The sequence below is a fragment of the Cervus elaphus genome, chromosome 30 (assembly GCF_910594005.1).
Source record: "Cervus elaphus chromosome 30, mCerEla1.1, whole genome shotgun sequence".
Taxonomy (NCBI): Eukaryota; Metazoa; Chordata; class Mammalia; order Artiodactyla; family Cervidae; genus Cervus; species Cervus elaphus.
In genome coordinates this window covers 18,893,784-18,917,483 of record NC_057844.1, presented here as the reverse complement: position 1 = coordinate 18,917,483, position 23,700 = coordinate 18,893,784, and the positions used below count along the sequence as shown (strand labels likewise).

Here is a 23,700-nt window from a genome sequence, read left to right as displayed (position 1 = left end):
ATTATGTAATGGGCTCAGAATAGGACCTTTGAAACCGTTAAAACAGAGGAAAAGCAATTTTTACTCAGCCAAAAGAATCACAAAAAAAATAAATAAATGAAAGAAGAAAAAAATGAGGAAAGGATAAGAAAAAGCATTTTGCAAAAGAAAAAGAGTAATTTTCAATAAACATATTTTGAAAATAAGAACCTCAGAAGAGTGTTAATTGAAGGACATTTTGCTAATTTGCACCAAGAGCCTTAAGAGTTCAGTTTTATCTCTATGAATTTATCCAATGAAAATAATTACTAAGTAAGATTTAGTATAATAAATGTTCAAAGAATTATAACAGCAAAAATAGTGGGAAACATTTAAATATCTTTAAATAGAATAGTTAAATAAATTATGATAGAGCTGTATCAAGAGCTATATAAAACTCTTAGAAAACATTTCAAAGATTATAAGGACATGGGAAAAAAAACCAAAGACACGTTAAGAGAAAAAAACATCAGAATACAAAATTCTGTGTATGTTGTGACTCCAATTTTGTGAAAAATTTTAAAAGAAAGGATAGGCAAAAATATATCAAAATGTTAACTATTATCTCTAGGTGGTAGGATTACAAATGGTTTTCATTAACCCTAGATATATTTTCTAAATTACCTACAATTATAAAATAGAGGGGAAAGTAAGTCAATTGAAGAGTACTAAATTTATATAAAACAGGTGAGAGGAAAAATTAGGAATATTCTTGAGAAAAAATTTTTTTAAATAGTAAAACTTTACATATACTACAGTTTAAATCAAAATCTATAATCAACACTTAAGATGCTATTCATTTAAGCTATCATTTAGTTTAGTTTACTTAAACCACCCAATTGGTAACCCTGAGTTAGTGATATGACTTCTACTGGGTTAACCAAAAAGTTTGTTGAGTTTTTTCCCCATGATATTTTATGGAAATACTGAACAAACTTTTTGGCCAATCCAACACTTGCTCTTTTACAATGCACTAACTTATAAAAGAGCTCCCCCAAGTGGTAACATAAATCATCTTAGAGACATCTGAAAAGTAGGTTATCTTAACTGAAAAGTAGGTTAACATAACTAGCATGAATTTAACCTGAAATTTTAAAAGCTAAAAACACTACTCTCTCTTATCTTTACTTTTTAAGATATCAACTATGAAAATGATGGAAATAAGCCATAGGAAACACGCTCTTTATCTCAGGGTCAAAAGGATACATCCTCACACCAGATTCATGAGACTGTAATGAGTGATTAGCAATAAAGTTACACGTTAAATGTATTACAGAAGTAGAGGGGCTAAGAGCTGCCTTTATATCTTCCCCTCCGGGATTTCCTTACCAAAGTTATATGTAAGAACAAAAGAAATAACATGCTAATATGCCAGAAAATTCTCCCTCTCACTTGCATAATATTAGCTGACAGCAGTGAGTGCTAACGAAATTCTTGATGTGCTCACAAGAACCAAAAGGCAAGAGCAGCACAGCCAAGAAGAATACAAAAGCTTACTTTACTTGTGCTCGATCATATTTTTGATTCAAGATGCAGGGGTCAACACCAACTGAATTAGCCATCCAGTTACACAATGCCTTTGTGGAGAAAGAGTTGACTCTACTCCCAGAAATATATGTTCTTGGCAAGTTCAGATTCATCTAGTCTTCTGCCCAAGAGATGAGTACTTGGAGCTAAGAACTTCTACAGAATTAAGTGGTTAGGACTATTTAAGCACCTAACTAAACTCAAGTTCAGTTTACTAGATTGTTCACCTGTCCCTATCTCAACTAGTTTGTAAGCATTTTGAAAGCATAATCACACTAAGTACACTGCTGAACGCCCAAGAACCTAGTACAATGGTCAGCATTAACTTGACATTAAATGGATATATATTTTAAAAGCAGCATCAGTAGTCATACCCCAGTATAGGATAGAATGACTTTTTTGACTTTCTCGTTTTTCCTCCTAGTAGGCTCAGAGAACGAAGCAGCAACTGAATCATGAGTAAAAAGTTTTAAGGTGAGAATATTGGTCCTACCACAATATCTTTATCTCCTGATCACACACTGATAAGCTACTGAGGATCAGCAGGATTAATTCACACAAAGAAATGAATGACCATCTTCACTTCCTAAACTTGTAATACATAACTGACCTGGAATTTAGTTTCTAGTCAAGCTCTCTGCTTTACTGAGTCCAAGGCCCAAAAAATGATCCACCCAAGAAGACAGAGCCATAGAGTAGTGAAAACAGCCACCATATTAAAACAACTACTAATTAACTGATGTCTACCCTCTTAGAAACAAAGATGAAAAACAGCAAGGAAATCAACTACTACAATTCAGATTTAATTATTCGTATAAAAGATATTTTTCAAAGTTTGCATGTCCATTCATTCAACCAATATCATTTGAAAAAATGAAAACATAACTACTGAATAAATGAGTTGGCATTAGAATAAAAGAATCTCAGTTGGAAGGGAAAATGAAAGGGACCATCGATCACTGAAGTCCTGTGGTCTGGGAGTCTCTAGGGTTCAAATCATAAAATGATAATCTTTGGCAAATTTGCTTAAATTTTTAAAAACTTAAGTTAACCCATATGTTTACTTTCAATAATGCCTCAGTAGCTAAAGTAGCTAGTGTTTCACTTTTGCTAGAATTCAATGCAACAAGGTAACACAATTTATCTTTATACTGATAAAAAGCACTGGCTGTCAGGCTAGAATAAAATTAGGAAAAATTATTATTTAATAAAGTTTGGTACACTTTCTAAAAGAGATTCAAGGTGGGGGGAAGTTTGGTGGTTTCTGACTGCAATATAAATCTGATTCAACTTATCTTAAAAATGGTTTGCAGAATGAGAAAAATCAAGGCACATACTGAAAAGAGGTAAAGCAGAAAAGGAACAGGCATTTTTGACAAAATAACTCACTTCAAAACTCTCCTAAATATCTAGGTCTCATATAAACTTGACTACTGTTTATAGCTGAATATGTAATAGAAATAACTACCAATCTGAACATCAATAATTATGAATATCAGGCCTCTAAAATTATAATGCATATAAGCAAAAAAATTGATTCACTGAGAGAGTATTTATAATCACTTCTTTCAAAACAAAACCTGTTGTATCTAAACTATATAGAGCATAAAGATGTTTAAAGTACAGAAAAACAAACGGTCCTATCAAATTGAGGTTGAAGATACCCTAGCAAACCTGGAAGCCTATAACTCTCCACAGTCATTTCAATCCTATGGGAAAAAGGTGTTATACAGTATGATATATTCTTCTGGTACCTACTTCTAACATGAAGAATAAAGATAGGTGAATGAATAAAGACGATGTGGTATATATAACCAACTAAATGTCACTCAACCATATAAAAGAAGGAAATCATTAATGCCATTTGCAGCAACGTGGATGGACCGAATCATACAAAGTTAAGTCAGACAAAGACAAACATATAATATCACTTATGTGTGGAATCTAAAAAACGATACAAATGAACTCACAGACAAAAGAGAAAAAGACTCACAGACATAGAAAACAAATTTATGGTTACCAAAAGGGAAATAGCTTGGGAGAAACAAGATATTCAATATCTTGTTATAACCCATGATGGAAAAGAATTTGATAAAGAACACACACACACGTCACTGAGTGTGATGTACTTTGCTGTACGCCAGAAACCAACCCAACACTGCAAACTTCAACTTAAAAAAAGCAGGGCAAAGTGAAGAGAAATCTGAGGGAGAAGTAGGGCAGAGCACAGTATTAAACAGGTTAGGCCTTATTGGAAAAGTGAGACATCAGCAAAGATTTTATCTATTTATCTATCTGTGAGCAAAGACATATCTATTAAATTTTGTAAATGTGAATGTCTTCTGACCCAGTGGTTTCACTTCTAGGAACCAACATTACAAAAGTACTCTTATTTGTGCACTAAATGTATATATAAAGCTATTCACTGCAGCAGTTTGTAGTATCAAATGGTCAAAAATAAACTAAATGTTTGTTAATAGGGGAATATATAAACAAATCACATGTCCATACAATGGAAAAATACATCCACTAAAAAGATTAAGCTAAACACAGAAGGAGAGGTACTCTTCAACATATAACACTACATGAAAAAAGCAAGGTACAGAAAAACACAAAAACTAGAAACTTTTATTAGCTGCCTATGGAGGAGAAGTGGGTAATTTAGGGGAAAGAATGAGAGAGGTTTTCATTGCTTACATTTTTATTTCTTTTGAATCTTAAAACCATCTGAATCTATTGCCTATTCCAAAAGCATCAATAATTACTTAAATTGGTTAAAAAGTGTAAATAAATAATAAAACCTCAGTGAAAAAAATAAAAATCCTGTGTGTGTGTGTGTGTGTGTGTGTATGTGTGTGAAGGGGGAAATGAGGAAGGGTTGCAGGGACAGAATGAACAAAAATTTATCAGTGGTTATTTCTATAGAGGTGGGAATACAAAGAGAGCAATGGATATTCACTTCTCACTTTAATACTACAAAAAATTTAAAAAACAAGTATATTTGAGTTTTGAATATATATGTGTGTTTATATATAGATATACATTTATATATGCATGTTCATATGTAAATATATATTTCTTTGAAATACTAAAAGGGAAATACAGAAACAGTGGAAAAAATAACAAGAAAGATGTCAGTGAGAAAAACTACATGCTATGCCTTGAAAGTTGGCATTCAAATCCGTAAACAGTTACAAGAGTCATAATGACCACAAAATAAAATAAAATTGCTTCTCAGAAGAAGCCTAGCTAGTCTTCATTCAGAGATGAGAGTAAAATTCCTTCCATGGGTCCTCAGAAAAAAAGAAAATATGCTGCAGTAAAAATAGCAATCAAATTATATACTATTATAACAATTATCTATAATTATATGTTAGATATATCTGAGTAGTTCATGATGAAAGCTCATGATGAACTTTAATAATGCTATCCGACATATATATTAAGCTTAAGACATTAAATGGTGAAGAGGGAAGAAATGGTTTGATTAAATTTAGAGAGTATAAAAGTAGAGAAAAATCAATAAAACCAAAAATTATTTTTTTGAAAAAAGATAAGAGAAACTTTTAGTTAAACTGATCAAGAAAAAAGATTCAAATTAGTTAAAAATAGAAATGACAAAAGGATATTAAGACCTACCTTATAGAAATTTTCAAAAAGAATTATTAACAGGAATGCTATGAGCCACTGCCTGCTGACAAATCAGATAATTTAAATTAAATGGACAAACTTCTAAAGAGACAAAGATGACCAAACCAACACAGAAACTGACAATTTGAAAAGACCTGTAACAAGGTAAGAGACTAGACTAATAATTTTAAAATTTCTACACAGAGAAAAGTTGAAGCTCAGATGGTTTCATTGATGAATTCTACCAAACATTTAAAGCAGAATTAGTATCAATTCACCAAGTGAAAGTGAGGTCACTCAGTCGTGTCTGACTGTGTGTGACCCCATGGACTGTAGTCTACCAGGCTCCTCCATCCATGGGATTTTTCAGGCAAGAGTACTGGAGTGGGTTGCCATTTCCTTCTCCAGGGGATCTTCCCAACCCAGGGATCAAACCCTGGTCTCCTGCACTGCAGACAGATGCTTTACTGTCTGAGTCACCAGGGAAACCCATCAATTAACCAAAATGCTCCATAAAAGCTGAAGAAAAGGAAACATTTCCCATCTCCTTCGGCAGTCACTACTACCCTGACATTAAAATCAGACAAAGACACTGCAAGAAAATAGAGACCAAAATCTCTTATGAACAAATGCATAAAAATTCTGAACAAAATACAAGAAAACCAAATTTAAAAAATATATATATAAGAATAATTACACACCATAAACAACTGAAACTTATCCTAGAAACACAATGTTGGTTTAAATTCTTAGAAGAATATAATACATTATATCAATAAGGAGAAAAAACATAGTTGTCTCAATAGATGCAGAAAAAAATCATTTGACAAAATCCCAAACCATTTGACAAAATACTCAACACAACTGGAATAAAAGGGAACTTCATCAACCTGACAAAAGGCATCTCCAGAAAGCCCACATCACAGGTAACAGTAAGACTGAATGTTTTCCCACTAAGATCAGGGAAGAGGTAACAATGTATTGGAGGTTCTAGCCAGGGCAGTCCACTAAGAAAAAGAAATAAAGGGCATCCACATCAATCCCAAAGAAGGGCAATGCCAAAGAATGTTCAAACTACCGCACAATTGCACTCATCTCACACGCTAGTAAAGTAATGCTCAAAATTCTTCAAGCCAGGCTTCAGCAACATGTGAACCGTGAACTTCCAGATATTCAAGCTGGTTTTAGAAAAGGCAGAGGAACCAGAGGTCAAATTGCCAACATCCACTGGATCATCGAAAAAGCAAGAGAGTTCCAGAAAAACATCTATTTCTGCTTTATTGACTATGCCAAAGCCTTTGACTGTGTGGATCACAACAAACCGTGGAAAATTCTTCAAGAGATGAGAATACCCGACCACCTGACCTGCCTCTTGAGAAACCTGTATGCAGGTCAGGAAGCAACAGTTAGAACTGGACATGGAACAACAGACTGGTTGCAAATTGGGAAAGGAGTACGTCAAGGCTGTATATTGTCACCCTACTTATTTAACTTATATGCAGAGTACATCATGAGAAACGCTGGGCTGGAGGAAGCACAAGCTGGAATCAAGATTGCTGGGAGAAATATCAAGGTAACCTCAGATATGCAGATGACACCACCCTTACGGCAGAAAGTGAAGAACTAAAGAGCCTCTTGATGAAAGTGAAAGAGGAGAGTGAAAAAGTTGGCTTAAAGCTCAACATTCAGAAAACTAAGATCATGGCATCCCGTCCCATCACTTCATGGCAAATAGATGGGGAAACAGGGGAAACAGTGGCTGACTTTATTCTGGGGGGCTCCAAAAGCACTGCAGATGGTGACCGAAGCCATGAAATTAAAAGACACTTACTCCTTGGAAGGAAAGTTATGACCAACCTAGACAGCATATTAAAAAGCAGAGACATTACTTTGTCAACAAAGGTCCGTCTAGTCAAGGCTATGGTTTTTCCAGTGGTCATGTATGGATGTGAGAGTTGGACTATAAAGAAAGTTGAGCACCGAAGAATTGATGCTTTTGAACTGTGGTGTTGGAGAAGACTCTTGAGAGTCCCTTGGACTGCAAGGAGATCCAACCTGTCCATCCTAAAGGAGATCAGTCCTGGGTGTTCATTGGAAGGACTGATGTTGAAGCTGAAACTCCAATACTTTGGCCACCTGATGCGATGAGCTGACTCATTTGGAAAGACCTTGATGCTGGGAAAGATTGAGGGTGGCAGGAGAAGGGGGACAACAAGAGGATGAGATGGCTGGATGGCATCACTGACTCAATGGACATGGGTTTGGGTAAACTCCGGGAGTTGGTGATGGACAGGGAGGCCTGGCATGCTGCAGTCCATGGGGTCTCAAAGAGTCAGACATGACTGAGTGACTGAACTGAACTGAACTGATATTGCATAAAGGGCATCCATATTGTAAAGAAAGAAGTAAAACTATCTCTATTTGCAGATAACACGATCCTGTTTACAGAAAATCCTACAGAATACACTAAAAAACTATTTGAACTAAAGTATGAATTCAGAAAGTTCGCAGCATACAAAATCAACATGCAAAAGTCAATTGTATTTCTATCTACCAGCAGTGAATAAACCAAATATTGAAAATAAATCCCATTTATAATAGCATCAATGAGTAAAATACTTAGCAGTAATATTTTAATTGCAAGACTTGTACTCTAAAAACTAAAAATACTGTTGAAAAACTTAAAGACTATCTCAATAAATGTAAAGACATTTCACGTTCATGCACCTGAAGATAATATCATTAAAATGGCAATACTCCCCAAATTAACCTACAGATTTAGCATAATCCCTACTGAGGTCTCAACTGCCTTTCTAAAAGAAATTGACAAATTGACCCCAAACTTCATATTAAGAGAGAAAGCTGGGAAGATGGCAGAGTAGGAAGCACGAGAAATCTGTGTCCCTACCTAGACAACAACTGCACTGAATCTGTCCGATGTTCACTATTCTGGAACTCTGGAGTCTATTGAAGGCTTCCAACTTCTAGAGGAAGGGACAGAAGGTAAATTATAGTTAATTTCTACCAGTTTTAGCTCTTAGCACAGTAGCAACTACTCATGGCCAACTGTCACCCACATGGCAGACAACTGTGCACATGTTCCTGGAACAGCCTGCATGCAACCTGCAGGAGCCAGGGAGAGCGAAAAGGGATCCAGTCCTCCAAATTTCATAGATCTGTGCCCTGATCACTGTGCATTGCAGGAATGTAGCAAGGGAGGGCGGGGTCTGTTGTTGCATCTCTCCTGCTAGCTGAAGTGACTTTCAGAAGATTTAAAAGGTTGGCACCTTCCCCCTACTCTTTATTTTCTCTATTTCCCCTTTGGGGAGCCAGATATTGATGACTAAGACCCATTCTAAGACAGAGACTTCCCTGGTGGTCCAGTGGTAAAGCATCCACCTGTCTATGCAGGGGGCATGGGTTAGATACCTGGTGCAGGAAGATTCCACATGCTGCAGAGCAACTAAGCCCATGCACCACGACTACTAAGCCCATGCTCTAGAGCCGGAACTCCACAATAAAAGAAGCCATCATAATGAGAAGCCCGGGTACCATAACAAAGAGTGACCCTAGCTCTCCAACTAGAGAAAGTTTGCGCATGACAATGAAGACACAGCAGAGCCAAAAAAATATAAATAAATAAATAACATTTTTAAAAGACCCATTCCAAGACATAATTAAGTTGTCAAATCCAAAGACAGGGCTTCCCAGGGAGCACTAATGGTAAAGAGCCTTCCTGCCAATGCAGGAGATGTAAGAGACGTGAGTTCAATCCCCAGGTCAGGAAGATCCTGTGGAGGAGGACCTGGCAACCCACTCTGGTGTTCTTGCCTGGAGAATCCCATGGACAGAGGAGCCTGGCAGGCTACAGTCCATAGGGGAGCAAAGAGTTGGACATGACTAAAGCAACTTAGCATGCATTCATGTACCCAAAGACAAAGGGAGAATTTTTAAAGCAGCAAGAAAAAAGCAAGTCATTATGTATAAAGAACCTTAAATTAGATTATCTGCAGATTTCTCATCAGAAATGCTGAAGAAGGCAGAGGACTGATACATTCAAAGTGCTAAAAGAAAAAAAAAAACTGTTACCAAGATTGCTATAGCCAGTAAAATTGTCCTTCAAAAGTAAGGGAGAAATCAAGACATTCCTAGATAAACAAAAGTTGAGGAAGTTCATTACCACTAGACATGTCCTATGAGAAATGCTAAAAGAAGTCCTGCAGGTTGAAAATAAAGGATTAAAGTTAGTAACTCAAAGTCATTTGAAGAAATAAACATCTCAGTAAAAGTAAATACACAGACAATTATAAAAGATATTACTATTACAATAATAGTGTATAACTCCACATGTTGTTTCTATATAATTTAAGACACTGATGCATTAAAAATCATTAGCTTATGTTTTTGGACTCTTGATATAAAAAGGCATAGTTTTGTGACATCAATAACTGAAAGGCGTGTGGACAGGGCTAATGAAGTATACTTTTCTATATTATTGAAGTTAAGCTTGAAAAAATTCAAATTAGAGTATAAAACTTTAAGATGCTAAATGTAATCCCCATGGTAATGACAAAGAAAACAAAGAATATACACAAAAGGAAATAAGAAAGGAATTTAAACATTTCAATACAAAAAGTCAGCTAAATACAAAAGAATCACTGCAAATAGAAAACCAACAGAAAAACCAAGGAAACCAAAAGCTGATACTTTAAAAAGATCAATAAAATAAGAAAGCCTACAGTCAGATTAACTTTAAAAAAAGAGAGTGAAAGAGAAAACACATTACTATAATAGAAATGTATGTGACTCTTTATTTCTTGCTGCCTTTTGAATTCTCTCTTTAACTTTTGCCATTTTAATTATGATATGCCTTGGGTTCATACTGTCTGTGACTGTGTGTTTCCTGCACCTGGATGTCTGTTTCCTGTCTACGTTTGGGAAGTTTTCAGCCAGAATTTCATGAAATAAATTCTCTACCTCTTTCTCCCTCTCTTCTCCTTCTGGGACCCCTATGAATGTGATTTTTAGTACACCTAATGTTGTCCCCACAGTCCCTTAAACAATTCTCATTTAAAAATTTTTTTTCTTTTTGCTGTTGTGACCCAGTGATTTCCATTATTCTATACCTTATGCATTCTTCTGTATCACCTAACCTGCTGTTAATTCTCTCTAGTGTTTTTCATTTCAGTTATCCTGTTTTTTAGCTCTGACTGGTTCTTTTTGTATGTTTTTTCTAATCCCTCGTTAAAATTCTGTGTTCATCTATTCTTTTCCCCAGTTCAGTTAGCATTCCTATTACTACTGGACTCTTTATAAGGTATTTACCTCCGTTTCATCAGAGAGTTTTTTCAGGGGTTTCTTCTTGCCCTTTCATTTGAAATATAGTCCTCAGTCTTCTCATTGTGTTCAGCCTTCTGTCACCATGATTAGGTGAAACAGTTACCTATCCCAGTCTTGGAGGCATGTCCTCATGTGGGGGTGTCCCAATGCAGTCCGCATGTGTCCAGAGGCTCTGGTCTGCGAGCTGCTGGATCTGAAGTGAACGGGCACAGGCTGTCTTCCCCTGGGCTGTGCGGGCAGCCATCATTGTGATGGGTTGACGTTGGCGCAACTACGGGTCGGAACTGGGGCCTCTCCGCTCAAACGCGGTCTCCACCATATAAGGGGTGGGGGCGGGGCTCCAGGGGCTGGAACCGGAGTACCGAAGCAAGTGGGTTTCTGCTAGAAGGAAAGTGGGTTTCTGACAGGAGTCCCTGTCCAGGTATGGGGCGCGTCCAGGGCTGAGGACACGGGGCTGAACCTCTGCGCTGGTTTCTCTCCCTCCGCAGCCGCGGCGTCCATGCCTTGGTTAGAGGCCGCGTCAGGACTTGAGCGGACGTCCGGGCTCACTGACCCGGTTTCACTCCCAGATGCGCGCATGGACACATGACCCTGCCTCACTGACCCGGTTCCACTTCCTTCCAGATGCGCGCATGGACACATGACCCTGCCTCACTGACCCGGTTTCACTTCCTTCCAGATGCGCGCATGGACACATGAGCCTGCGATGGCAGGCCCCACCTAGTTTTACTCCCCCTCAAGTGTGTGCAATGTCGGCCTACCAAGTGCCTACATTCTCCGCCTGGGATGCGGCTTTGCTCCCTCCAGGGTGTACACACGGACACCCAGGCTGGCAGTGTCCGCCTCCACACTGGTCAGAGTCAGGGGCAGGGTGCAAGCAAGCTCGCAGCCCTCCAAGTGTGCGCGCTCTCAGGAGCTGCCCGCGCCGCAGTGGGTGCAGCGCCCGGGCAAGAGGCGCTGGAGCAGGAGCCCTCAGCAGGCTGCGGGATACACTGGGGTGGTCCTGGTAAGCCGGCCAGAGCCCAAGAAAGTTTCCCATCTGCTGTGTCTTGGGAGGAGGTAAGTCTGTGCATGTCCTTCAAGGGCCGAGTCCTGGTTTCTTAGAGACCTCCGGTAAGCCCCAGTGGTTTCCAAACCAGCTAAGGGGGTCTTCCCAGGGTTGGACCCGTGGGCTAGGTTGCCTAATACGTGACGCAAACCCCTCACTCCCCCCAGGGAAAATCCCCAAATCTGTGCCATGTCCCTCCCCTTCTGTACCCTCCACTGGCGGGGGGCAGGTCCTGACCAGACCAGACTGCTTCTCCTCCCTTCCTGCCAGCCTTGTGCAGTTCTTCGTTCACAGCCTCGGTTGAAAAAGAGCCATCTGGCTACTTCCCAAATCAATTTTACCAAGCACCGCTCTATATGTAGTTGTGGTTTTGATGTGTTGGTGCGTGAAGGTGAGCCCGCATCCTTCTACTCCATCTTGCTCTCTCCTCTCCAGGTACGGTTTTTCACAGTGGACGCACCAATATACATTCTTACCAACAATGTACGGTTCCCTTTTCTCTATATTGTCACCAACGCTTGTTATGTCTTGTCTTTTTGATAATAACCATTCTAACAGATGGGAGTGGTATTTTACTGTGGTTTTGATGTGCATTTCCCTGATGATTAGAGAGGTTAAGCACCATGTACTTGTTAGCCATCTGTATGTCTTCCATGGAAAAATACCTATTCAGTCCCTCAGCCCATTTTTTTTTTAAACTGGATTGTTTGTTCTTTAAGTATTTTGGATTTTAACTCCTTATTAGATACAAGATTTGCAAATATTTTCTCCCAATTGGCCTTTTCATTTTGTCAGTGGTTTCCTTTCCTATCAGAAGCTTTTTATTTTGATGTAGTTAGTTCTACTTGTTTATTTTTGCTTTTGTTCACTCTGCTTTTGGTGTCAAATTCAAAAAATTATCCCCAAGACGGTGGTCAAGGAGCTTGCACCTATGTTTTCTTCTAGGAGTTTATGGTTTCTTATGTTCAAGTCTCTTAATCCAGTATGAGTTAATTTTTATCAATAGGGTGAGGCAGTGGTCCAGTTTTCCCAGAACCCTTTACTGAAGAGATGGTTTTATCACTGCTGAATATTCTTGGCTTCTTCTGTCATAAATTAACTGACCATATATGTGTGGGGGTTTATTTCTGGGATCTCTTTTCTTTTCTCTTGATCCATGTGTCTGTCTGAATGCTAAATCCCATTCTATTCTTATGACTACAGCTGTGTAATAGTTTGAAATCAGGAAGTGTGATGGCAATGATAAGGATACAATATCAAAGGCATGATTCATAAAAGGAAGAATTTATAACCTGGACTTTATTAAAATTATTTCTGCTTGATGAAAGACACTGTCAAGAGGATGAGAAGTTAAGCCACAGAATGGGAGAAAATACTGGCAAAAGGAATATCTAAAGAGGACTGTTTTCGAAAATACACAAACTCCTCCTAAAACTCACCAGTGAGTAAATAAACAACAGACTAAAAAATTGGCACAAGGTGTCAACACCTCTCCGAAAATGTACAGATGGCAAATAAGCATATGAAAAGATGTTCAGCATCGTACGCCGTTAAGAGAATTACAAATTAAAAGTGAGATATCACACCTATTAGAATGGCCAAAATGCAAGACAGTGAGAACACCAAATGCTCACAAAAATATGAAAGAAGCAGCGCTTTCTTGAATGGTACCACCACTCTGGACACAATTCGGAGGTTTCCTACAAAAATGAATATACTCTTACCGTAGGATCTCTGCAATAGGATCCAACAACAACACTCCTTGGTGTTTAAAGAGTGGAAAACTGATGTCCACAATAAAAATCTACAATATGATATAGATATAGCAGCTTCATTCATAGTAGCTAAAGCCTACAAACAACACAGCCACCTTTCAGTAAGTGAATGGTTAAACAAACTGGTGCAGCCATCCCATGGAATACTACCAAAAATAACAAAGAAACAAACCATTTTCAATGAGCTGGACTGTGTTCCCTCCACAAAATTCCTATGTTGAAGCCCGAGCCCTAAGTATCTGAGAACATAACTGTGTTTGGAGATAGGGTCTCAAGTGGTACGTAAGTTAAAATGAGGACAGAAGTGTAAACCTAATTGAATCTGACTAGTGTCCTTACATGAACAGGAAGTCTGGACACCCAAAAGGGCACCAGGGATTTGTGCACAGGAAAACCATTCCAGAAGACAAGGAGAAGGCAGCCATCTGCAAACCAAGGAGGGAGGCTGCAGAAGAAACCAAACCTGCCCATAGTTTATCTTGGACTTCCAGCCTCCAGAACTGTGAAAAAACACATTTCTGTTGTCTAAGCCACTCAGTCTGTGGTATTTTTTTATGGCACCCTTAGCAAACAAATATAATGACATTTAACAGCAATGTGTCTCCAGGGAATTATGCTTAATGAAAAAAAAGACAATCCCTAAGGTTAAATACTATATGATCTTATTTCCATTTCACTCTTGAAATTACAAAATACAGCTGACTCTTGAAGAACATGGCTGCAAATTGTGTGTTATATATTTTTTTTCAATAGTAAAGGCTACTGTTGTTTTTCAGTCGCTAAGTTGTGTCTGACTCATTGTGACTCCATGGACTGCAGCACACCAGGCTTCCCTGTCCTTCACTATCTCCTATAATTTGCTCAAATTCACGTCCATTGAGTTGGTGATGCTATCTAACCATTTCATCCTCTGCTGCGGCCCGCCCCGCCTTGCCTTCGATCTTTTTCAGCATCAAGGTCTTTTCCAGTGAGTCAACTCTTTGCAAGACTATAGTACTACACTATAGGCAATTTTTTTTCCAATAGTAAATATTATAGTATTACATGAGCTGAGATTGGCTAAACTCTCAGATGTGAAACTACAGAAATGGAGGAACCATGTATATGAAGAAACTGTGTATACAGAGGGTCAACCATAAGTAATACAAATTGTCAACTGTGTGGAGGTTTGCTGGCCCTAACCCCAACACTATTCAAGGATCAACTGAATGTTATATTATCTTTGTATAGTCAAACTGGTCTATTGGTATTATAAGATAATATTAATACTTGAAAAGATGATTATAACCATTGGTCACTTTTGGGGAATGTTAAAAGACAAACTCAGCTTGAAAACTAGTCAATAAACACACACACACACACACACAAAAAGAAAGAAAACTAGTCAATAAACGCAAAGAATAAAGCACTTATCCAACCTTTCCTGAATGACCTATACTTCAGAATAAACATAGTTGATGGAGGAAAGTTTCTATTTACAGAAGAATTACAACTAATAATTGAAAAGGGAAAGATTAGTTCAGCATTTAGCAACCTCTAATGGCTCCAGTCAATGGTCATCAAAAAAAGCTTACATTAAAAGACAGAGAACAAGACATTATTTGTCTACCAATAGGCATACACAACAACATCTCTGAAGCATTTCTTCTGAAAAATATCAAATCAGAATCTGATCAGGCCTCTACAATCATTTCTAGAAAACACAGAAAATTAGGAAATATGTTAAACAATGAAGGAGGTACAATCTGTAAAATACACACAGTAAAAAATCTCACAGGATAAAAACTCCAGTTTCTTCAACAAATACATTGGAAAAAAAATAAAAGAAAGGAAAAGGGGGAGGGAAGGAAAAGGTAAAGTCTATAGACTGAAAGAGATTTAAGACATAAATCAACCAATCACACTAGGTAGACCTTATTTAAATCCTGAGCATACTGAAAAAAAGAATTTATGAAACAATCTACATAATTCAAATAACGGATATTTGATATTAAGGAATTTTCATTAATTTTATCAGGTGTGATGAACTGTGATGCTTCTGTTGTTTGGAGGGGATTGTCTTCTGGTGCAGCTTGTAGGATCTTAGTTTCCAAATCAGGGATTCAGTCCATGACCCCTACAGTGGAAGTGTGGAATCCTGATCAGAGGACCGCCAGGAAATTTCTTGTGGTCATTTTTTTAAAGAGCTCTTTTTTTCCCCCCATACATACTGAAATATGTATAGATGAAACATCATATCTTGGATTTACTTTAAAATAATCTGGAGTCAGGGAGAAATAGAGTTTGGCCATGACTGATAACTACTGAAGCTGGTTAAGAGGTATGTGAGAGTTCATACTATTTTCTCTAACCTACTTATATAAATCTCTGAAACTCTCCAAAATAAAATGTCTTTAAAAATTAATCTTAGAAGTTAAATCAGAAATAAAAGAACCTGCATATATCCTCCATCTGTAATACAAATGTAACATTCACATGTATGTCCTTTAGCAGTTTACAGTCCATGGGGTCGCAGAGTCAGACATGACTGAGGACACGCACACAAACATGTTCTTAAATGTATTTTGCTCAGCAAAAACCACAAGCAATCAGAATATACGCACCATCTTCAAACAGAAAGGGTATATATATAACTAAGGACTAAAAAATTACAGGCAAAGAAATTTTTCATTACACATAATTTTAAAATATATATTCTGCTAAGGTTATTAAGAAACTTCATATTTTTGCAGCACAGCTTAAATAGAATGCCTAGTTTTACTCTAATTCCAAACTATTCTCTTCAATTATCTTTCTAAATGTAATTACCTCTAAAATGCTTCTATCAAGGGTAATATATTTCAAAGCCCTTGAATATATACACACACAAATAAACATACAAATACACACACACACACCCCCATGCAAAAGCCTAAAAGGCTGACATTCAGACATCATTTCTGCTTTTCAGATGGGCAAACTGAGACTGGGATTAACCAATTTGCCTAAAATCATATAGCTACATTACAACTACAATAAGAGTTTTTTGCCCTGAGGGCCAAGGTTTTTTTCTTCTCTGCCACGCTGTCATTCAAGATGCAGAAAGAAAACCAATATTCCAACAACTGATTCACCATAAGTCACAGTATGAGAAGTATACCTGACCAATTTCTTATTTTATTCATATGCTGTAAGCAGCATGAACACAATTTAATCATATGACAGCAATCACATATTACACACTTACTAAACATTTATACAAGAAGAAATTTCTAGACAAAATACCACAAACCTTTCCTTTAAAAGGATTAATATATGCTTTCCTGCATGTATAAACAACTTTTTTTTAACTCTCAAGAACCCAAAAATGTGAATTTTAATGAAAGTGCCACATCAAAATCACTATACATCCATTTAAAACTTCAACCATTTTAATTGATCCTTAAATTCTTTTAAAAAACATTAAATATAAGATTTTCTGCAGTAGCTCATTAGTCAAAATATTCTGCTTGCATGACCAAACATAAGCACTCATTTACACTAATAAATGCTTTATATGCATGAATTTATTTAACCTACCAAATAACTCCAAGACACAGAAATTATTGTTAGTTCCATTTGCAAATAAGATAATTGAGACTTGGAGATTTTAGGTACCTTTTCATGATCAGAGAGACAGTAAAGGGTAGATTTGAAACTTGAGTCAGTCCAGTCTCATGACAAATTCTTGCTCTTAACCCATCCTTTGTTTCAATAAACATTATCTATTTTCAGGTGACAAAAATTACCCTGAGTTACCACATTCTTCTTGTTTCAAAGAAGATAGCCAAGTGCAACTAGAATGGCTGCATCAGAAACAGGTTCATTGTGTCACTCTCTGGCTTCTCAGCACTCACTGTGTCACATTCTCCCTTAGAAATTACTGTATAAATGAAGATTAAATTATCAGGCCAACTTTCAAAAACTTAACTATCACTGAAAATAACATTTCTGTGGAAGAGTCTGGTGAACTGTAACAGAAAAATACAACATCATCCTGTCGTACCCAACGAAAAGATGCCCCAAATCCCAAATGTAACATGAAATTCCTTTATTTTCCTCAGCACACAACCAGGAATGACTTCTCATCTCCTAGTCCCCATCAAGAGCATCATCAGGAGATGAGTTTTAAACTATGCCAGTTCCCATGGAAGATAGGGACAAAGCCAGGAGAAAGAAAAGGGTAGGATACAAAAGCAGTAACATTTATTTATTTATATATGTATATATGAAAGTCTGAAGCCCAAAACTATTACTGCTAGAATTCAGTTTTTTTTTTTTAAAGTTTCCTGTGAATTAGCCTGCAAATCTAACTACCTTATTGTACTTACTAAGAGATCTGGATTCCTGGGTCAGAAGATCTGCTGGAGAAGGGATAGGCTACCCACTCCAGTATTCTTGGGCTTCCCTTGTGGTTCAGCTGGTTAAGAATCCACCTGTAATGTGGGAGACCTGCATTTGGAAGATCCCCTGGAGAAGGGAAAGGCTACCCACTCCAGTATTCTGGCCTAGAGAATTCCATGGATCAGAGTGACTTTCACTTTCACTTTCAAGAGATCTGGAACACAACTCACTTAAAAATTGGCAACTATCTGCACTTACCAATACTGTCTATAATCAACTACCCCTTCTCAACTTTCTAAAAACTAAAAGCCTAGTATTTATGGAAGAGAGAGAAGTGAAGGAGTGATGACTCTCTTTAACAGCACACTCAAAGAAATGGCTTTGTACATGATATACCCAAATCAGTGGAAATATATATTAGGTGCTTTGGGATGATGATCCCAAAGTCATTCATCCAAGATGCTTCAAGAATGCCTTTTTAGTATGTAGTTCTAGAATATGTTCAGATCTTTGGAAAGTCTTTGGAGGTTTGTTTTCTCCTTTTTTTTATTACCAGATGCTATAGACTGAATACTGGTGTCCCCCTCAAATTCAGATGCTGCAAACCTGATGCCCAACAAGATGGTATCAGGAGGTAGAGCCTTCAGGAGTGATTAGGTCAGGAGGGAAGGGCCCTCATGAATGAAATCAGTACCCTTCTAAAAGAGGCCAGCAAAAGCTCCCACCAGCTCTGCCAACCGAGGCCAATGACAAGGCACTATCTGTGAATTCCTTGTGAATAAAGAAGTGTGCCTTTACTAGACCCAGAATCTGCCTGCACCATGATCTTGGACTTTCCAGCTCCAGAACAGTGAGAAATAAGTTTCTATTGTTTATAAGCTATCCAGACTAAGGTATTTGTTGTAATAGTCCAAACAGATTAAAACACTAGAGATTTTTTTTTAACAGTTATAAATAGCTATTTTTATAGGATGTATATAAACATATTTTGCTGCATTGACCGAATCAGTAAAAAACAAGACAGCAGTGTACTCTAATACAATGCTGAATGAAAACGTAAACTCATTAAAAGTGATTAGAGTGCAATTTAGCAATAATTACCAATAGTTTTATAAATGCTCGTAGCTTTTGACTCAGTAATTCAAATTGTAAGAATTTATCCTAATAATCAGAGATTCATTCATTAATCCATTTAACAAGTAATTGAAGACTTAATTTGCGCCAGGTATCACTCTTACAAATAAGGATGTTTATCACATTATTTTACAGCTCCAAAAAGTTGGGGGGAAAATGTCAAATAACAGTAAGCTAACAAATCAGAATACATCTAATGGATAAAATATCATAACACCACTGGAAATGACATTATCAAATATATCAAAAAATATTTAACAACATAAAATGCTCATGTTAAGAAAAAATATTTTTTTAAGATACAAAACTACATGCAATTACATATATAACTATATGTATGATCCCAAATCTGTGTTTTAGATCTTATTAGTCAGGATTCCTTAGTTAAGTTACTCAATCTCACTCAGCTTCAGTATCTTCATTTATAAAATGAAGATTTTACATTTTACATGTAAAATAAGGATTTTATACTTCACAACTTAAAGGCTTGTCAGATGAGTTACTTACAAAGTGCTTACAATATTCCCCAGTACATATAAAGTGTCAATAATTATTTGCTAGTGATATTATTATATACATAGATGTTGAATATATATGCATATGTATTCAAGAAAAAAAATGGAATATCAAAATATTATCAAAGATTCTGAATTCTAAATAAATAATTATAAGGCAATCAGGAAATTTCAATACTGGTTATATATTATGATATTAAAATTATTTTATGAGTCATTTTGTTTTTTAAAAAGTCTTTATAGCATAGTGAACTATTTATGAATAAAATGTGAAACCTAAGATTTGCTTTAAAATACTTTGGTGGGGGGCTTACATGGAGAGTTAGGTTTTTTTAATTTTTCATGTTATCAGAAATAAATTACCTCTGGGTAATAGGATTATTAGTAATTCTGCTTTATAATTTTCCACTTTCAAAATTTTTTATAGTGATTAAAAATTATTTCTGAAATTAAAAAAATGTTTTCAAAAAATTTTGACATTCCTTACCAATACTCCATCCACAGATGAAACTTTTTCCCAAGTTAACCAAGCTCTTTCTCTGACATGATCTGGTATCTTTAATTTCTGACATAACGCAGTAAAATCAGGTTCTTCAGTTTCTTCAAACTCAAGCCTACCAAATGAAAAAATATTAATAGGCACATATTTACAATCAAATTAATTAGATAAACGTTTCAACAGTTTGCATAGAATAGCACTATCCTGAAAGACAGCATCACTAAATACTTTAGAATCTTATTTATCTTTGAAAAAATTACACTTAGAATTTAAACATATATTTATCTTTTTCAGTCTTTCCAGAATGGTAATACCACACAGTGAAAAATGTTTGCTACTTCAGAGCAGCAAAATAGCTTAAAGTAAGTACAAGAGCTAAAACTGTTTGGGAAAGTTGGGTTGGTTAACAGCAAGAGGAAAGCAATAGATAATATTACAAAACCAATTCAATATCATTAACTTTTGCTAAAATGCAGTATACCCTTCACAGTGTTTTATTTAACCTACTTACTAGTAGTTCTTACACGATGATTAAATTCAGCCTTTTCTTCCTGATTTTCCTTAACCAAGACAGGCAGTCAAAAAACTCTTCTTGGCTAATTCTTTTTCAATCACTTAATGTCTACTTGACCTCTAATAATAATAGTAGTAAGTACAAGGAATAGCTAATAATTTTTTAGTATTTATTATGATCCCACACAAAGTACCTTAGATGAAGGTAGATTCAATCCCCACATCAGCCCTATTAGGTAAATCCTCTTATTATCCCTGTTTTACAAATAACAAATCAGAGAAGTTAAAGCACTCACTTGAAATCAGGCAGTATGTCAGAAACCCTGATAGAAACCCAATAATCTAACTCTATAATCCATGCCCTTGAGCACTATTCCAGACTGCCAACCTCCTCTGAAACATAATTAACTTTCGGTTATCTGAAGAATGAAAATGGTGTGCTGTTTCCCTTAAGTAAACTCCCAATTCTCAAAGTAGACATGGGCTCCATCACTGGAAATGCAGTTGGACTGGGCCCTGAACCCACCCTAGGTAAATTTCTCAACTTCAGACTGCCAGGCAGTGGTTCTATCCTTGTTAAATAGTTAACCTGTAGTTTTTGATAGCCCATAAGGACACATTTTATGGGTAAGGATAATCAAGAATAGACTTTATCTTGCATGGTTCTGACTTAAAGAATTTGTGATAGTTTCATCATTTAAAAGTATATAAAATGAAGTGTTGGAAAATAAAAACAAAGACTTTCTTTTCCCGGGTGATGGCCAGAACTTCAATATTTCCGGTTACTCTACATTATTCAAGAATGCTTCCAAGCTCTGCGGTTAACATAAGAGTTCTTTGCAGTAAACTTCACTGCTCTTACCAAAGGGAAACTGGAAAATACTGGACATATCAGAGTTTAATCAGAAACTAACCTCTTCTCCTAGAACATCCCTGGGCTTTTTTTTTTTTTTTTTCCCACTAGTGAGAATGATTTTTAATTCATAAGATAGTCATATATGAATTTCTAATAGCCTTTCACAAGCCATTTCCAAAAGCCTTTCCCAATCTTTAACAATTTGTCCCAAATTCTGTTAGTGCAGGGGGAGGTGAGAGAAACAGGACCTGCTGATGGACTAAAACTGTGAAAGGGAGACAGAAAGGAGTCCCATTCCCCTGTAATTGATGTGCAGTTTCAAAGCAGGGCCACTGCTGACAATAATAATGGATAATTATACTCGTTCAATTTTTGGTTCTAACCATAAAGCATCACAATCAAGAAAAATAAGATGTTGCAATACATTATCTCCCTGTCAAGTTCCACTGCATTATCGTGGACTTGCTTAAATTTAGAATCTACTTAGGAGAAGAAAAACAACTCCACGTGAGCACAAAAACACTCGTTTTCTACTCCAACAAACGAAACAAACAAACAAAAAAACCCCAAGGACACCAGGATCCTTGCTGGCTCAAAGCCGAAAGGCAAAATGGAAGAAATAACGAGGCACGCTGTAGCCAACGAAAATACGCAAGACGTTTTGGAAAACAAGAGAAAAGTTTAGGAACTTTTAAGCTCTTGGGCTAAACGTCTCACAAAATTTTCACCCAGGCACGAGTTCTTTCTAAAGAGTTACGTTCCACCAGTCACTACCGATGGCCGTGAATCCCCAAGAACCGAAAATCCCCTTCTAAGAAGAGAACGCCACAAGGCGCCTCAGTCGAGCTTCCTGGGCGGGTAACTGACACCCAGGACCCTGCCCGTCACGTCCGCGGGCATCTCTGCCGCCGCATCCAAGGCTTTTCTGGCTGTCTCTCCCAGGACTGGGCTTCAGATACAGCTGCGCGCCCAGAGGAAAAAAAAACAAAAAACAAAAAAAAACAACCACTTCCAACTGTTGCATCGCAGGAGACCAAAAGAGAAAGTCAAAAGACCACTGGAGGACTACTAATCTCAACGGGAAGAAAAACCTGTCCAGCAGACACCAGTTAGTTCTTTTCTTTTTTTCTCTTTTGCGTGTGATGGGGTCTCGAAATCCACCCGCCGGATGCGCAAGGCCGTCTTGCGGAGCAAAGGCGGCACCTGTCACTTCGCTCAGCGACCCGAGCCCCACCCGCCCGACACCTGTCAAGCTGGAGCCGAGACCCCCTCCCGGCCGCCCTCCCCTGGCGGCGCCCGCACCCAGACCTCGGTCAGCTCCCTCCGGGCGCTCCGCCGCGAAGGGTGGCGGAGGGGGGACCGTCCTCCCGCCGGGGCCGACGCCCCGCGGGGACGCGCCCCCGCCTAGACGCCGCGGCGCCCGCCGACGTAGCCTCGGGGCGCCCTCCCCGCTCGCCGCCCGCCGCCGGTGGCTCGGCCCGCTCACCTGGCCAGAGGCAGGTCCTCAGAGCCGCTGTCCTGCTCGGGGTCCTCCTCAGGGGGCGGCGGCGGGGGCTCCGCGGCGGCGGCGGCGGCGGCGGCGGCTGCTCTCCGGGGGGTTTTGGGCGGCATGACGCGCTCGCAGGGCAGGCACCGGCGGGCGCTGGAGGAGGGCCTGGGAAGGGAGAGGACGCGCGCACCTCGGGCACGCCCCGTCCTCGGCCGACTCCCGTTACAAAAATAATTTGAACGTTCCCCTGAGAAAAAAAACCGGGCCGGCCCTCCCCCGCCCGGCAACCGAGCGCCGCGTCCAACCGCGGGAAAACGTCACTTCCGCCCGCGGCGTCACGTCCGCGAGGCTCCCGGGCCCGCCGGCGTCGGGAGGGCACCGGGGTGCTGGGCGAGGCGAGGCGAGGCGAGGCGAGGCGTGGGCCGGGCGGGCGGGCGGGGAGCTCCGGGCCTGCAACCCAGGCGCCTGCCCGGAGGCAGCCGCTGCCGCCTCAGCCTGTCTCTCCTCGAAACTCGCCCCTGCGGCCGTGGGTGGCTGGGTAAGGGAGCTACCCGGCCCGGTGGGTGCGCGGGCCCCCTCGCTATAGCCGGGTGGGTCCGGGGCTGCGGCCGAGGCCCCCGCCGGGGAGTATCGGGCGAGCGCACCCGGGGCGGGCACGCCCCTCTCCTCCTGGGCGGTGCCCTCCCGCTCGCCCGCGCTCCTCCCGCCCAATCCGTTAAGCGAAGTCGGCAAAAACAAAAACAAACACCCTCTGGAACACCTATGAGGAGCTGGATTTTGCCCACTGCTAGCGGAGACCAAGTATGGGACGACGAAACTGGCCTCTTGAGAGTTCTTTGAGGGAAGAGGGGTGGGCGCTGCGGGCAAAGAACGGATGACAGGGTGCTGCGCGGTTTTAATAGCGTTAAAACCAGGAAGCACCATCGAAACGTCTAAAGGACATCTTCAGAGGAGCAGGGGCATTTGAATAGAAGTTTGCCAGGACCTCACATAT

The 23,700-nt window shown here is 38.9% G+C and overlaps 1 protein-coding gene and 1 long non-coding RNA gene across 3 annotated transcripts in view; both read right to left on the bottom strand.

Annotated features, from left to right (window-relative positions):
* Positions 1 to 22,989, bottom strand: part of RB1 (RB transcriptional corepressor 1) — a 116,449-nt gene extending 93,460 nt beyond the window's left edge. Inside the window, exons 1-2 of one of the 2 annotated variants that reach the window (XM_043891640.1) lie at positions 22,704 to 22,989; positions 19,837 to 19,963 (exon numbers count right to left, since the gene is read on the bottom strand). In XM_043891640.1, the coding sequence (XP_043747575.1) occupies positions 19,837 to 19,963; positions 22,704 to 22,828 (252 nt within the window). In that variant the 5' untranslated portion in view covers positions 22,829 to 22,989. Of the gene's footprint in view, positions 1 to 10,500; positions 11,053 to 19,836; positions 19,964 to 22,703 lie in introns of those variants that run through there. The other variant, XM_043891641.1, reaches the window with a different exon arrangement.
* On the bottom strand, positions 16,475 to 17,737 carry LOC122686530. The gene is made up of 2 exons (XR_006338807.1): positions 17,688 to 17,737; positions 16,475 to 17,239 (listed from the first exon to the last, which is right to left on the bottom strand). It is a non-coding gene; the product is annotated as an uncharacterized LOC122686530 (long non-coding RNA).
* Positions 22,990 to 23,700: the final 711 nt, after the last annotated feature.